Below are 14,596 nucleotides of genomic sequence, written 5' to 3'. Positions count from 1 at the left end.
AATGTAGAGCCATCTTTCTTCCCCTTTGTTTAGGGGCTGCTAAAGGCTAATGAAATCATATATTGTTGGTTTGGTTTGCTTACATAATAGTCAAACCACGTTTGCTGCAAGTCCAGTGTTCAGTCACAAGATTCATGAAGGGAAGCCTTAATTAGAGTAATTGCTCTATTTATATAACAATTCCCCTTTGTCTAAAATCAGATAGATCTTTGAGAAACCCCATTTCCTTTAAAGTTAATTTCTGTTTTGTTGTTTCAGGCCACTCCTCTTAATGAGCCTGAGGATCCTGGAAAGCCCATTCTGTCTCATTCCCAAGGGAGCTGTATTTTGGTTCCAATAGTCTAGTGCACTCTTGCTTTTCCTTTTTGTGTTTATCATAGTTCACTAACCACAAGAGGGAAACGCTAAGAAAAAGTACAAGGAAATATTGCTTTTGCTTAACATCTTGAAGGCAAGAGTCGGATTGGGATGGTTTGGCTTAGTGTCCATTTGAGGGAGGTTCGTCTTGTGGTTGAGAGAGATGGGTTGGGACTCAGGAGATCTGTCATCGGCTCTGCCACAGACTCTCTGTGTCTCTCTGGGCTGGTCACTTAACTTCTCTCTGCTTCAGTTCCCCATCTGTAAAATGGGGATAACAACACTTCATTAAATACTTACCTTCTGTGCCTGTTTAGATCCTAAGCTCCTCGGCGCTTCGGTTGTGTCTTACTGAGTGTACGTAAGCAGCCGAACTTAATGACCTGAGTTGTGACAGCTACGTACTACTGTAGTACAAGTCGTAATAATTATTGCTAGTAGAATCCAACTGTTGTGGCTAAAGAAGCCATTTTCATTCCTCGCCCATCCAGGTTCCTGAGGTGCTTTTCCTCTCACCCCTCGTGTTTGGATTTTTTTATTTCATTTTATTTTTTTTTAACATTTCCCTCCACTAAGAAGTAACCTACTCAACACAATATCGTGTGTGAAACTAATCAACACTGCTATAAATAAATACAAAATAGATATGTTAAAATAATGCTGAGCGTGTGTGTGTGATCATTATATATAACTCCTAAAAAGCAAGGAAATTATTATAAGAAACTTGGTTTGTACAAACATTTCTGCATATTCTCAAGTCTCTAGACAAGTTTATAAAGCCATGGTTCTTTATAAATCAGTTGCAGTGCTCTGGGGCAAGCAGTGTACAGAATAGTCCACCTGTCTACAGATTTAACTCTTGTGGGTGAAAAAATATTTTCCCAGTGGTGAGCTCCCTTATGCCTACAATCTCTGCTGTAGCTTCGCTGGCAGACTAATCTTCCACTCTTGACTGTATGGAGTGATTCATTACATGTTCTTTCAGTAAATATGTATCAACAATCCCATGGAGGTCAGGTGTTCTGGCTCAGTGTGCTGTTTTTGGCTGACGTGCCTCTGAGAAGTTCAGATGAGGTCAGGCTCAAAATAACTGTGAGTTTACAGCTTTACAAACCCATGTAGACAGAGGAGTCTAGGCCATTGATTTCAATGGAAGCAGGATCAAGTGACTTATATGATTTTTAACCTGTTTTGCTTTTGCTAAGGGCTGTCTCATTCTTTCTATGTAACTCTTTGATGGGCAGTTTGTAGATAGAGCTGGGGAAAGAGGCAGATACTCGTATTAGTTGTCTAGATATTGGTGCAAAATACAGATACTGATCAAGTACTAAATGACATTTTCCGAGAGAAACCTTTTCCCTGTGAATCATCTCCCATTACCTGCCAAAACACAGTAGAGTTGGACCTGGAAGGCCCTGTAGGTCTTTCAGACCTGGGCCTGATTATGAATATATATTAGTATAAGTCTTGGTTCTCTCTGGATTCTAAGTGGGGCCAAGACTTTCCTCTTCTAGAGTTTATCATTTCCCAGTACAATCTTAGAGGTCAGGCCCTGGATTTTTTAAATGTCCTTATGTGTTTTCCCTTGCCCTATTCATGTTTCATCTGGTATCCAGAAGCCCTCAGAGCTCTCTGGCGGCCTAGAATGGCACGCTGCAATACCCGTCCTGCCACTGACTAGTGAGGAAGGTGTTGGCTAAACTTTTTGAGCCATTGGCACAGGCTTCAATCTCCCATAACGTCACATAAACACTTTAGAGAGGAAGGTTGGTCTTCGTGGTTAAGGCGTTGGATTGCAACTCCGGAGAGCTGGGTTGAATTCCCTGCTCTGCCACAGACTTGCTCTGTGACCTTGAGCCACTTATGCCTCAGTTACCCATCAGTAAAATGGAGATAATCCTTTTTTTCTTCTCCCACTCTTTGTCTGTCCTGTCTATTTAGGGGCTGTCTTTTACTGTGTATATGTATAGCACCGAGCATACTGAGTCCCTGCTATTAGGCCTCTAGATGCTACCGTAATACAAAGAATAAATAATACAACATTTTTACTGAGGTTCTAAGCTGCCTAGGGAGTTTCATAGATTTTTAAGGCCAGGAGAGACCATCATAATCATCTGTCTGACCTCCTGCCTTAGAATTTCAGCCAGTGATTCCTGCGTGAACCCCATTACTTTGGGTTGAATTAGAGCATATCTTTTAGATGATTAAATTTAATGAGAATCGGGCATCCAAATCCCTTAGGCGGCTTTGAACATTTCAGCCTTTAATTTGAAGTGCATCATATGATACGATATGTAACTACATTATGGGACAAAGTATTAAAATTGACACAAGTAGTAAGAGGTGCTGTTCGCATTCTGTTTTTCCTGGGACTCAGTTGTCAGATACCTACTCGATGATGTTAAACCCAGCCATTTCCCACATAAAGCATGTTGACTCTATCCAGACACACCATTTCCAGAAAGCACGGTAAGATTTCATGCTCTGAAAGACTAGAAATGGCAAACAGCAGGGTGTTTGTGACAGCCCCTGGGTCACAGAGGCATGAGGCCAGCACATCAGCCTATGTAATAGGGTAGGATGTTCTGGGGTGTCATGACTATAGTAACAGTTTACAGGTACTGTATAATGGCATCTAAGGGCTAGAATTTCAGAATGATAAATCACACATACTGAGCGGCATTTGCATGCAAAATGCCTCAGTACCGTGTAAAATAAGTCAGTCAGAGATGGATGCAGTTATGTGTGATGATAATAAATGTGCCTGTCCTTTCAAATTGTATCCTGCCTGTTTTAAAACAGAATATTTTGGGCCTGATTCTCATTTAATAAAGCCCTTTGCTATCACTCTGGTCATGTAAAGGCGCCTTTGGAACATTTAGTTATTTACACTCACTATTAAGGCCCCACTACTCTGTCAAAGTGGTGTAAAGGGGCCTTACTGTAAATGAGGTAGAGGCCCTTCATTTTTTAGAGAGACATAAAGATAATTGTTCAGGCTTCTGCTTTATCACTTGAGCCCCAATGCGTGTGCACACTGAACACTCACACTTCCAAAACCAGACCAAATGCAGAACAGGACTGAATTTATACATAAAATATGAAGCACGGGAGAAGGAGGCTCTTTGATCAGGGATCCAGTGGTTCAGATAATTTCCCTTCTGAAACAGGGATCGCTTCAAAAGGATTTTCGCAGCAGCCCAGCTATGAGCTTGGCAGTAACTATGCATCTTCCCAGAACTGCCCCAGGGGGCAGGCAGTCAGAAGTGCGTTCCATAAGTGAGCAAATGGGAAAGGCTGATTCCCTTCCTCCCTCCTTTGGATACCAAAAACCAGACACATTTGGGGTTGAGATACCTTGTGTCAGCTATAATTTCCTCAGGAGGTGCAGGAGGTCTACTGTGCTAATCAGAGCCAGCTAACCGAACCAGCACAGTGGGGTGGACTTGATTTGTTGCACTGGATGCCTTTGCTTGATGCAGTTTTGGTATAATGCTGAATAAAACAAGCCATTGAGAATGTAAACACATTCCTACTTCCCAGGGCTCTGGATTGGTTTTGTGAATGGACAGAACCATTCAGAGTTTTTTGGTTGCATGGCTTGAATGTACCAACCCTTTAGAACATAAGAATGGCCATACTAGATCAGACCAAAGGTCCATCTAGCCCAGAATCCTGTCTTCCGACAGAGATCAATGCCAGAGGGAATGAACAGAACAGATAATCAAGTGATCCATCCCCAGTCACCTGTTCCCAGCTTCTGGCAAACAGAGGCTAGGCACACCATCCCTGCCCATCCTGACTAATATCCACTGATGGACCTATCCTCCATGAGACTTTGCTGAGATTTGAAAATTTTTGTTATTTTTCATTCTAAGCAGAGGCAGCATAGTGTAGTGAATAGGTACTGGGCTGGGAGTCAGGAGACCTGGGCTCTATTTCCAGCTGCTGTGTGACCTTGGATAAGTTACTTCATCTAGATGTGCCTCCATTTCTCCTTCCCCTCCTTTGTCTTGCCTATTTAATCTAAGTTCTTTTGGGGAGATACTGGCTTGTACTATGTGTTTGTACAGGGCCTAGCACAATGGGATCTGACCATGCTAGGGGCCTCTAAGAACCACTGTAATACAAATAAGAACGAGTAATTTTTACTTTCCCTCTGGGTCCAGAAGTGGGTTTGCTGAAACAGTAGGAGAGAGGTTCTCATCTCTCCAGCATGACCGGAAGCAAAAGCACAGGGAATCTCACAAGCGAATCTGTTATCATGTGATTTCCAGCCACTTTTGCAAACCTAAGAAGTTCATATAAAGACTCTGAATGGGTTTTGCTTTGCCCCTCACTGATTTGTATATGGATTGGAATCTGAGCTGTCATGGATGATCTTACAGAGAAATAGATCAAGGGGAATCCACTAATCCCAAATCAGAGTGTTTTGGGGATGTGTACTTCCCTTTGATTGTGCTGGCAGAGAGGAACAAAAGCAGGTAGACTAGGAGGGGGGTTCATAGGAGAAAACAGCCCCTCCACTGCATTTTGTCCCCACCCAGGAGATACCACATAGCTGGAGCTTTGTGGTAAAAAAGGGGCACACTTAAGGCACAGCCACAGAGCAGTTGCTTTGCATGGTGCAGTCACCTGTGAATCCAGATTATCAGCTGCAGTAAATGGCATTGGCTTCCCTTCTGCACCTTCAGACAGGGTTGGTGGAAAACGGACATAGGATGGGAGAGCCAGTGACAGCATATGGAAGCCATGCTGCCAAGGAAGGAGGTTGGGAGGTCCGAGAGCTCCATACAGGAGCTAGCTCCCTGTGCTGGTGGCCTGAAGTCTAACAGGGTGGTGGTTGGTTTGTTTGTGGAGCTGAGGGTCCTATAGGCTTCCCAGGCTGCAAAATCGCCCATGCACACTTGCATGAGGTCAGAAAGCCCCTCCCATTCAGGGGGGAAATGTGGAGGAAACTCCTCAAGGTGAATCTTGCAGAATTTCCAGTGTTCTCTGTCCCCTCTCATGGGTCTGTCCAGGGGAGGGAATGACTGGGCCTTTTAGTAACTCCTCTTCGAGGAATTCCAGCCTTCTGAAAGGTTCTTCCAGTCAGATTCAAGAAGATTTCTCAAAGCTCCTCCCGCTCATTTTAATGTTTTCACTGCCGAGGATGCAGTAGACTTCAAATTCCATCAACAGTGACTGGTGTGACTGGCGCAGTATTTACTGAATTTAATGCTCTTTCCTCCTCGAGAAACTCATCTGGACAATGCAGCCAACGATCCTGATTTTCCTTTCTGCTGCCATTTCAGCTGGCCCAGCAAATTGAAGTGGCTGGTTTTTTCCAATCAAATTGAACTGGATTTCTCTTACTTTAGTGAATCAAATGTTTGTAGTGGCGGGGTGGAATTTTCATTTGGTTTCTTCAGTCTTTTAAAAAATTAGGTCCTGAAGTTTAAAAACAAAACAAAATATTCCTCGTATGAGAAAAGACTTCCCAACTGCTTGAAAATGCATTCTCACTTGAGCATTATTTCCAGAATCTGAAAGATACAAGCCATATCCCTCTCACACCAGTACTGAACCAGTTAGATGAGCCATAGCTTTTATTATTACTTTCCTCCAGATCAGAACCCCTAGCTGAAGTTTGATGCTGCTATACAGAGGTTTCTTTCCTCTCGTAGCAGAGATGGGAGAGTCTTCCTATGGGTTTCACACACACAAGGTGATGTCACCTCTGTGAATTCATACGTTCAGTTTTCTTCAGATTGCCGCTTCCTTCTTAATGATCTGTGACATTCAAACCCTTCCTCATTCTCCTCAGCCATCTCCGATTTCTGAGAGACTGCAGGAAGAACGTGGCAGGTTTCTGGCTTCACTTCAGCAGGCTGAGGTTTCGGAAAAAGGCACAGTTAAAAACTGACTCTAATCCAAAGCCCAGGCAGCTGGCAAATACCAACCTTATAAAGAGCTTTTGTTCTTGAAAAAGAAAACCCCCAAAACAATGTGCAATGTCTATAGTGCTGCAGATGATGCACTTTAACTTTCTTTTATTATCATGGTAACCAAGGATGTATCTGAAATAGAAGATTTCAGAGTAGCAGTCTGTATCCGCAAAAAGAACAGGAGTACTTGTGGCACCTTCGAGACTAACAAATTTATTAGAGCATAAGCTTTCATGAGCTACAGCTCACTTCATCGGATGCATAGAATGGAACATATAGTAAGATTATATATATACACACATATACATACACATACACACACACACACACACACACACAGAGATAAGTTAGAAGTTACCATACAAACTGTGAGAGGCTAATTAGTTAAGATGAGCTGCTATTAGCAGGAAAAAAAAAAACTTCTATAGTGATAATCGAGCTGGCCCATTTAGACAGTTGACAAGAAGGTGTGAGGATACTTAACTTAAGGAAATAGATTCAATATGTGTAATGACCCAGCCACTCCCAGTCTCTCTTCATGGTATCTCGTTTGCATATTAATTCAAGCTCAGCAGTTTCTCGTTGGAGTCTGTTTTTGAAGCTTTTCTGTTGCAAAATTGCCACCCTTAAATCTTTTACTGAGTGGACACAGAGGTTGAAGTGTTCTCCTACTGGTTTTTGAATGTTATGATTCCTGATGTCAGATTTGTGTCCATTTATTCTTTTGCGTGGAGACGCATGTCTTACTGTATGTTCCATTCTGTGTATCCGATGAAGTGGGCTGTCGTCCACGAAAGCTTATGCTCTGATAAATTTGTTAGTCTCTAAGGTGCCACAAGTCCTCCTGTTCTTTTTTATGGAATAGAAGTGGCCGAGGACATAAATATACCCATGCTTCCTCCCTAAAAAAGGAGTCAGGATCCCTGCATGCTCTTCCAGTGTAACGAAGGTGGAAAGTCTGGCCAGCAAAGTCGGCTCAACAAGAAAGCTGAGGACCGGTGTTTGTGTGATTGCTAGTAATAGGTGTCTCCCCTGTCTCCTTGCTGGGTGTGAGTAAAGGACTAACCAGGTTCATTTATTTTGCTCTGCAGTTTATGACCAAGAACCCTAACTCACGCCTGGGCAGCCTGGCTCAGGGTGGGGAGAACACTATCCTGAGGCACCCCTACTTTAAAGGGTTGGACTGGGACCTGCTGAACCAGCGCCAGATGGAACCACCCTTCAGGCCAAGAATTGTGAGTGATGGAGTCTCTTGCTCGCTCCCTCCTTTTGCTGAATTATCTCCCTACCTGTATAACTACTGGGGAGAAGGATGCAGTGGAAGGCTGGCTTTGTGATTAAGGCACTGGACTGGGACTTAGGAGAAGTGGGCTCAATTCACAGTTCTGCCACAGACTCCCTGTGTGATGCTGGTCAAGTCACTTAATCTGCCTGGGACAGAAAGATACTTAAGCATCTAAAGACACATTTTCAGAAGAGCCTAAGCAGATTAGGCACCTAACTCCCCTCTGTGCTTTAATTCCCTTGTACAAAATGTGGGGTAATAATCCTTCCCTTCTCCCAATTTAGCCCTGCCTTGTCTATTGAGACAGTGAGCTGTCCAGGGCAGGGGATGTCTCTCACTGAGTATTTGTACAGTGCCCAGCCCAGTGGTGCAGTGATCCATGCTGGGGCCTCTGGGTGCTACTATAATGCCATTGAATAGTTACAATGACGGGGAGCACAGAGTGCTGGTCCCTCTGTCCCATGATACCATACTGCCCCACGGATGCTCCTTGTGATCCTTTCACACTCATTCTCTCCAGTTAGCTTCCTAGCCTTTTAAATTCCTTTATGGGGCCTGATCCTCAGGGCTGCTGAGCTCCTTTATCTCACATTGCAGTCAGTGGGCCCCCTCCTGTTCAAATCCCAGTGAGTTCAGTGCATGCAGAATCAGGCCCAGTGGTCCTTGCAGGTGCTCAGTACTTTTCAGGATCAGGCTCTTTATGTTCTGCCTTTTCCTTCACCTGAATCCAAATCTTCCTGGGACTAGGGTCTTCCCCAGTCTTAATGTTGGGACCCTGGCCCAGCCATCCCTGGTACTTGGCCTTTGCTTTGGCTAATGAGGAGATCGGACTTCAGAACCAAGCTTCCTATTGCCATCCAGAGATCTGTGTGTCTGCTGAGCTTGAAAATCTTTTGGGTTGTGCAAGGTTTGTGAGACTTGTCAAGGAAACCATAAGGGTGGGATTTTCCAAGGCTCTCAGCCCTGCCCTACTCAGCCCCCTGGAAATCAGTGGTAAAATGCCCTTTTGAGACACAGTTGGGAGCAGAGTTGAACCAATGCTGAGTATGTTTGAAAATCCCATTCTAAACGTACACATGTTCTTGCACAGTGTAAAGTGACCATTCCGCCGGGTCCAGTAAATTCCCTTGCTAGAGTGGATCTGGAAAAATAAACTCTTAGGATGATAAAACTTCTCCTTGCTGTTCCGGGGGCAGGCAAAACCAGTGTTGTGTCAAAATGTACCATAAGCCAACTTCGGGGTCTCTATTGAAAACAATCATACTTTGTACTGGGTGGGTAGGAATCTGGCACCTGGAGACAGGGTGTTTGTTCCTCCTGTGGCATTACTAATTCATTATTGTACAAGTATAATGGCTTTTGAACAAAGGAGAAGATCCCCCAACTAGGCCATTTCAGACACTGCACAGATAAGCAAAGACTGTGTAGATTCAGCTAATTGGAAACAGTGTGTATAATTACTGTGAATAGCTGGGTCTGTGCAATCTGACACTTAAACAAAGTAAGGGATTACTGCTCCATGGGGTCTGCCATTCAGCAGCAGTGCAGGCAAAACTCCAGCTGATGTCAACTAAGTCAGCGAGGGGTTTGCCAGCAAAAGGCCTATGGAGGCTTACAAAGGACAGGCTTTAAAGGGCTAAGCAGGGCCACGCAGCATCTTAGAGGGTGCAGCCCAAAGTGAGTTACAGAACAGCTGAGCACTCCATGGAGGCAGTCACGCATCTCATTCAAGACCAGAAAAAGTTACAAAGAGAATAGAAAAGTGGTGGTGCAAGTTTTTGACCTCTCCTCTTTTTGTCTTTTTTTTGTTTGGCAGAAATGCAGCGAAGATGTTAGTAATTTTGATCCTGATTTTATAAAAGAAGAACCAGCTCTAACCCCCATCGAAGAAGGGATTATCGCAATGATTAACCAAGAAGAATTTAGAAACTTTTCATACACTGATCCAGAATTACAGCCATAGCCACATGGAAGGTTGTGCAAGGTGGTGATAGAATCTGATGGAAGAAGTGAAAATTGGTTTACCAGGAGTTTCATTCTCAAGGAATACACTGAAACGGCCTTATATTATGCAACAGCACCAACAACAAAGTTACCTTAATGTGAAATTAAAAAAAAAACAACAAAACCTCTAGGATTTGTGCAACTCTGATATCAAATATTTATAGGGCTGGAATAAACATGGTACAGTATCATAAATAGTCAATGCAGACTATTAATGCTGAGCTATGTGGTTCAGCACAGATCTGACTAGTTGCAATTTGCAATGAGTTTGGGGAGTTGGTGTGAGCATGAAATGAGCAGAGTTTTGCAGCTCTGAGCCAAACAGACATTTTACAATACCGACCTTTGCAAGACTCAGCTTTGAGGGATCCAGCACTGCCTCCTCTTTGGAAACGTGGGAAAGAACCAGCAACCACTGGGCTCCTGGAGCAAGATGGTGCACGTGACGCTACCTGTTTCTGGAGTATTTATTTCTATCCTAAGGACAAGTGGCTCTTTGAACCTGTTTTGGGCTTCCATGTCAAATATTTTACTGTGCAGCCTATCAAAAAAGTGTCACCCCTACCTGTTCTTCCAAATCGGAGTGAAGCCACTTGTAACTCAGCGTTTTAGTATGTGTGTGATATGAAAAGTTTTAGCATTTGCATTCTGTGAAATGCCTTTTTGCATCATGCACTCTCGATGCGCCTTTCTTTCTCTGCCTACCAGCTGTTTTCAACTAAAATATTGTGTGTGAAACCTTGCCATTTACTTAGATTTTATTTAATTATGTCATACGGAGCCCCTTTTGTAACTTCCCTGGCTCATTAAAACTTCGATGGAAAATGGTAGCTCTTAAATTATTCGTAGTGTTGTTGTGACGGGAGCTGCAAAGCTGGCAAGCTATTTGAAAGCAGAATTGTCAAATAATGAGCAACGACATAAAAGGACAACACTCTCCCCATTAGAAGGATAAACCTTTGCTAAGATTCAAGGAGAGAGGTGACCTAGTTTGGTTTTATTCAGAAGGGATGCCTTATCAATTGTAGCCTTAAGCATGTGAGCCATAGTCAAGTTGGTACAATGCTGAAAGCAGCTTCTAGACACCAGTCACTCCAGTAGGAGATTCAGATGTGCTTTACCTTCACTTCTGGAAAGCGGACACATCATATGTCCGTTTCCAATGCTGCCTTCTTTAGCCAATGCTAAGCGTCAGCCTGCATGTCAGGATTAGAACCATTTTTTCCTGAGGATTTGACTACCTCCTGGGCAGATACCAATTCGTGGGAAGAGGAGGTGGGGTTTAAACAGTTTGCAAAGCTATTTTGTATTACAGGTCACAAGTTTAATCTGAAAAAAGGGTGGTCTGGGAAGGACTGTCCACGTTCTCACGGCTGGTCTACACACTGACAATATACCTGCAAAACTCTGTTGGTTAGGGGGGTGATTTATTTTATTATATTTATTTTTCTTACTCATAGAGTTGAATGCATGCAAGCCCTAGTATGGATGCAGTTCTACCAGTATAAAGTGCGTGCGTTTATTGGTATAGTTTATTTCTGTTCCTGTACAGGAATAAATTTTATAGGCTGTAAGCACTTGGATACCACTATAACTGCATCCATACTTGGGGGCTGCACTACTTTAATTATGCTGGGCTAGTTTAGTTAAAGTGGTACAAGTTGTGTATGTAGACAAGACGTTACAGTCCTATCCAAAGCCCATGGAAGTCAAATGGTATCCTTTCTTTGACCTCCGCGGTCTTTGGATCAGGCCACACCCATCACAGCAGCATCTGAGCACGGGTAAAAACGGAGATTCTCTCTTTAACAAGCAATAAGCACGTGATGGGTACCAAATGAATAAAAATGATCATTAGAAAAACCTTACTTTCAGCACTGGAAGGAGTGCTTCAGCAGGCAACTGGTTTCAAATTCTCCATGGGTAAGCCCCTTTGGCAGTTAGTCCCACTGGAGATAATTGTAGAGTAGCCTCCTGGTGATACCTGTGCCATGAGGGTGATTTGTGATATGCCTCCTTCACCAGATGGCTGGTATCATCCCTCTCACTTTTATTGGTAGTGCTGCTCCTCTGAACATCCATGGGCCTCATGGGATGCCATTCTTGAATCCCTCCTCAGGAGTTAGAGCTGCCAAATCACCCATAAACATTGAATCTTACTGTTGCATCACCCTGCTAACCAGACTCCAGTTACATCAATGGTTACATCATTGATTGCAAGATGAATGTGGAAAACCCAACTTTTAAGACTTTTATTGATGTACCCCCAAGGATCCATATTGGGAGTGGATCCAAGGAACAGGCCATTGTGACATGGTTTCTGATTTACATTTCACAAAAATCTCTGCTAGAAAGTAGGAAGTAGGGGTATCTCTAATTGCACGTAACACCATCCTGAAGGGAGCCCAGCAGGAAAAAATCTCCCCTTGTACAGCCCATTTCTGGTTGGTCATTCACCAGGGGTAACGCTTTTGGATGGGTGAGTAAAATGTCAGGGGTGAAGTCCTGGCCCCATGGAAGTCAATGGCAATTTTGCCATTGATGTTGTTGGCGCCAGCAATTCACCCCATGGGTCCTTTTACATTATCCTCATCATTGTAAAAGCATGTGCGTGCAGATCTCTTGCCTGGGCTGGAAATTCAATGGTAATTTGCAATTCTGCTGTGCAGTGTAAAATAATCATACTGGTTTTCACAATTCAGAATAACCATTCATCTCCGCTGGCTTCCTGGAGCTAGAATGGCAAACATAATGATTTAGCTGCCACAGTCAGCAGATGCTGAATCAGCCGCAATTGGCCAGGTTCCTTGAATTCTATCATTCTTTTAGAAGGAATTGATATTTCGCTTTCACTCCTTCAAGACCATGTTGGCTGTAGAATGAATATCAGCTCATTAGAAAGTACCCATGCAATAATTTTGGTTTTTGCAAAAGCAGATCTAGCATTTAGGCTGTTGTTGAATATGCAGCTAAAGGTTGATTTTTAAAACAAAGCGTCCATATGAAGAAGCTCCTGCGTGAGTTCCTCTGCCAATTATTTTGACAGCATGACCAGCTTGGGTGGATATGATTAGACAGTTTTAGTATATTAATTTTAGACCATGCATTAAACTAGCAGCCACTGGTTTCCAAAGATTAAAGTACAGAGAGCTTGTATTCACTCCAGTATGAAAATTGGCCATGGAGCAAATTATTATTAAGCAACTTTGCCCTAAAAAGGTAAATGCAGGCTTTTTAATACTTGCATTAAAAAGAAAAGTCTCTTTGATGTCTCAGCTCTGAATTCTAGTTATGGACTATCCTTTCATTTTCAAAGATGCAGGAGATTTAGCCATAAAATTCAATGGGCTAAATCTCATACAAGGCCTTTGAAAGTTTAGGGGAAGATGCAATTCAAAGAAGGCAGATGGCTCAAGATATATGACAAGTAGGCTGTCAAAGGAATCGTTTTTAATGCAATGGCTTGGCAGGCAATGAAAAAACATTGTCAATAGCCTCGAAATATTTCTAGGAATTTAATTTTAAAATAAAATTTAGCAATTGTATAAAGATGCTTTGCGTAAGTTATAAAATGCCACATCGTGTTTTCACTCATTTTCGAACTGTAGCACAAGCAATGGCTGCATACAGTTGATGTTGTCTAAGCATTTCTGTCCTAATCTCCTCATTACCTTCCATACCTTTCAACTTCCAGGATGAAATTTTCCATATCTTTTTTTCAAGCTTGAGAACAAGGGGATGGGCAAGGAGTAAAGTTCACTTTTCCCATTGCAAAATATCTCAAACTAAGCAATTTGAATTGCAAAGCCCTTATAGCGTCAAAGTGCCTTTCACAGTATTGGCGATTCTTGCAATTGTATTGTGAGTCTTGCAATATTTGTTGTTTTATTTAAAGCCCCTGCTCTTGGAGTCATGGGATTAGGTGAGAACCTCAGGTTTTGTTTTTTACAAAAGTTTCTGGTCCTCATGGTTGCAGAGGAAAGCTGAAAAAATGTGACCCAGATATTCCCAAAAGACTCAGAAACCAGAAGATAAATAAAAAAAAACTCAGAATGATTTTTTTTTTAATTCTATGATTTTTGAGCCAACCTCATGATTTTGGGGGGGGCTGGCTCATGCTTTTTGAACATCTGGGTGGGAAATACTGCTTTTGTTACCCTGGCAAAAATTCTGTTGATTTAGCTGAGTTATATGGGCTTGACAACTATAGTGCAGGTGGCACTGTAGTAAAAATATGGTGAACCCTGTCTCGTTTAGTGCAGGAGGACACAGGGACACAGTTAAGGGAGCTCAGAATTTTTGCAGGAAAGCAACTGCAAAGGATCCTTTCTCTTGCAAGGCTCAAAAGCTGCAGCTGCCGAAGAGTGGAATGTGCCTGCAACGAGAAGGTCTGTTTTGTACCTTCTGCAACTTACACCCTCCGCACTGTGAATGAGGCATGGGCTGCCTGCTGGTTGCTAAAGTACCTAACAGTGGATGAAGCAGAGGGTTTATCAGTGACATCTTATCTGTTCTTGCTTGCCAGTCATGTAGGCTGACCAGATAGCAAGTGTCAAAAATCGGGACAGGCGGTGGGAGGTAATAGGTGCCTATGGGAGAAAAAGACCCAAAAATCAGGACTGTCCCTATAAAATCGGGACATCTGGTCACCCTACAGTCATGGCTTACTGGATGTTACAGTTACAGTGTTGCCAACTCTCGGGATCTGCAAGTCTCATGATATTTCTTCTTTTTCTTAGAGCCCCAGTTCCTGCAGTTGTGTAAATATAAGAATCTTTGCTTGCATTTTTAACAAAAACATCATTTTCTAACCTTTCTGATTGAGTTAAAAATGGGACTCAAGTGCATCCTAAAGACTCTAAAGGCAGAAGACAAGTAAAAAGAAACCAAGATATATTGGCCTAAAAACCATAAAAATTTAACCAAAAAATCTTATTTGAATGCTTGTGGTTGGCAATACTACAGTTACTAATGCACTCATTTTGCACTTACATCTCATTGCTGCTTAATTAAGTGTCCATGC

General features: G+C 42.8%; 1 protein-coding gene across 1 annotated transcript in view; it reads left to right on the top strand.

Annotated features, from left to right (window-relative positions):
* The window catches only part of PRKCH (protein kinase C eta), a 165,320-nt gene extending 154,776 nt beyond the window's left edge, over positions 1 to 10,544 (top strand). The window contains exons 13-14 of the mRNA XM_074956411.1: positions 7,376 to 7,519; positions 9,386 to 10,544. Coding sequence (XP_074812512.1) covers positions 7,376 to 7,519; positions 9,386 to 9,532 — 291 coding nt within the window. The 3' untranslated portion in view covers positions 9,533 to 10,544. The remainder of the gene's footprint in view (positions 1 to 7,375; positions 7,520 to 9,385) is intronic.
* The last annotated feature ends 4,052 nt before the right edge of the window (positions 10,545 to 14,596 follow it).

This window comes from Natator depressus, chromosome 6 (genome assembly GCF_965152275.1).
Source record: "Natator depressus isolate rNatDep1 chromosome 6, rNatDep2.hap1, whole genome shotgun sequence".
Classification (NCBI taxonomy): domain Eukaryota; kingdom Metazoa; phylum Chordata; order Testudines; family Cheloniidae; genus Natator; species Natator depressus.
The sequence above is the reverse complement of the archived record's forward strand: the minus strand, read 5'-3'. Positions and strand labels throughout refer to the sequence as shown.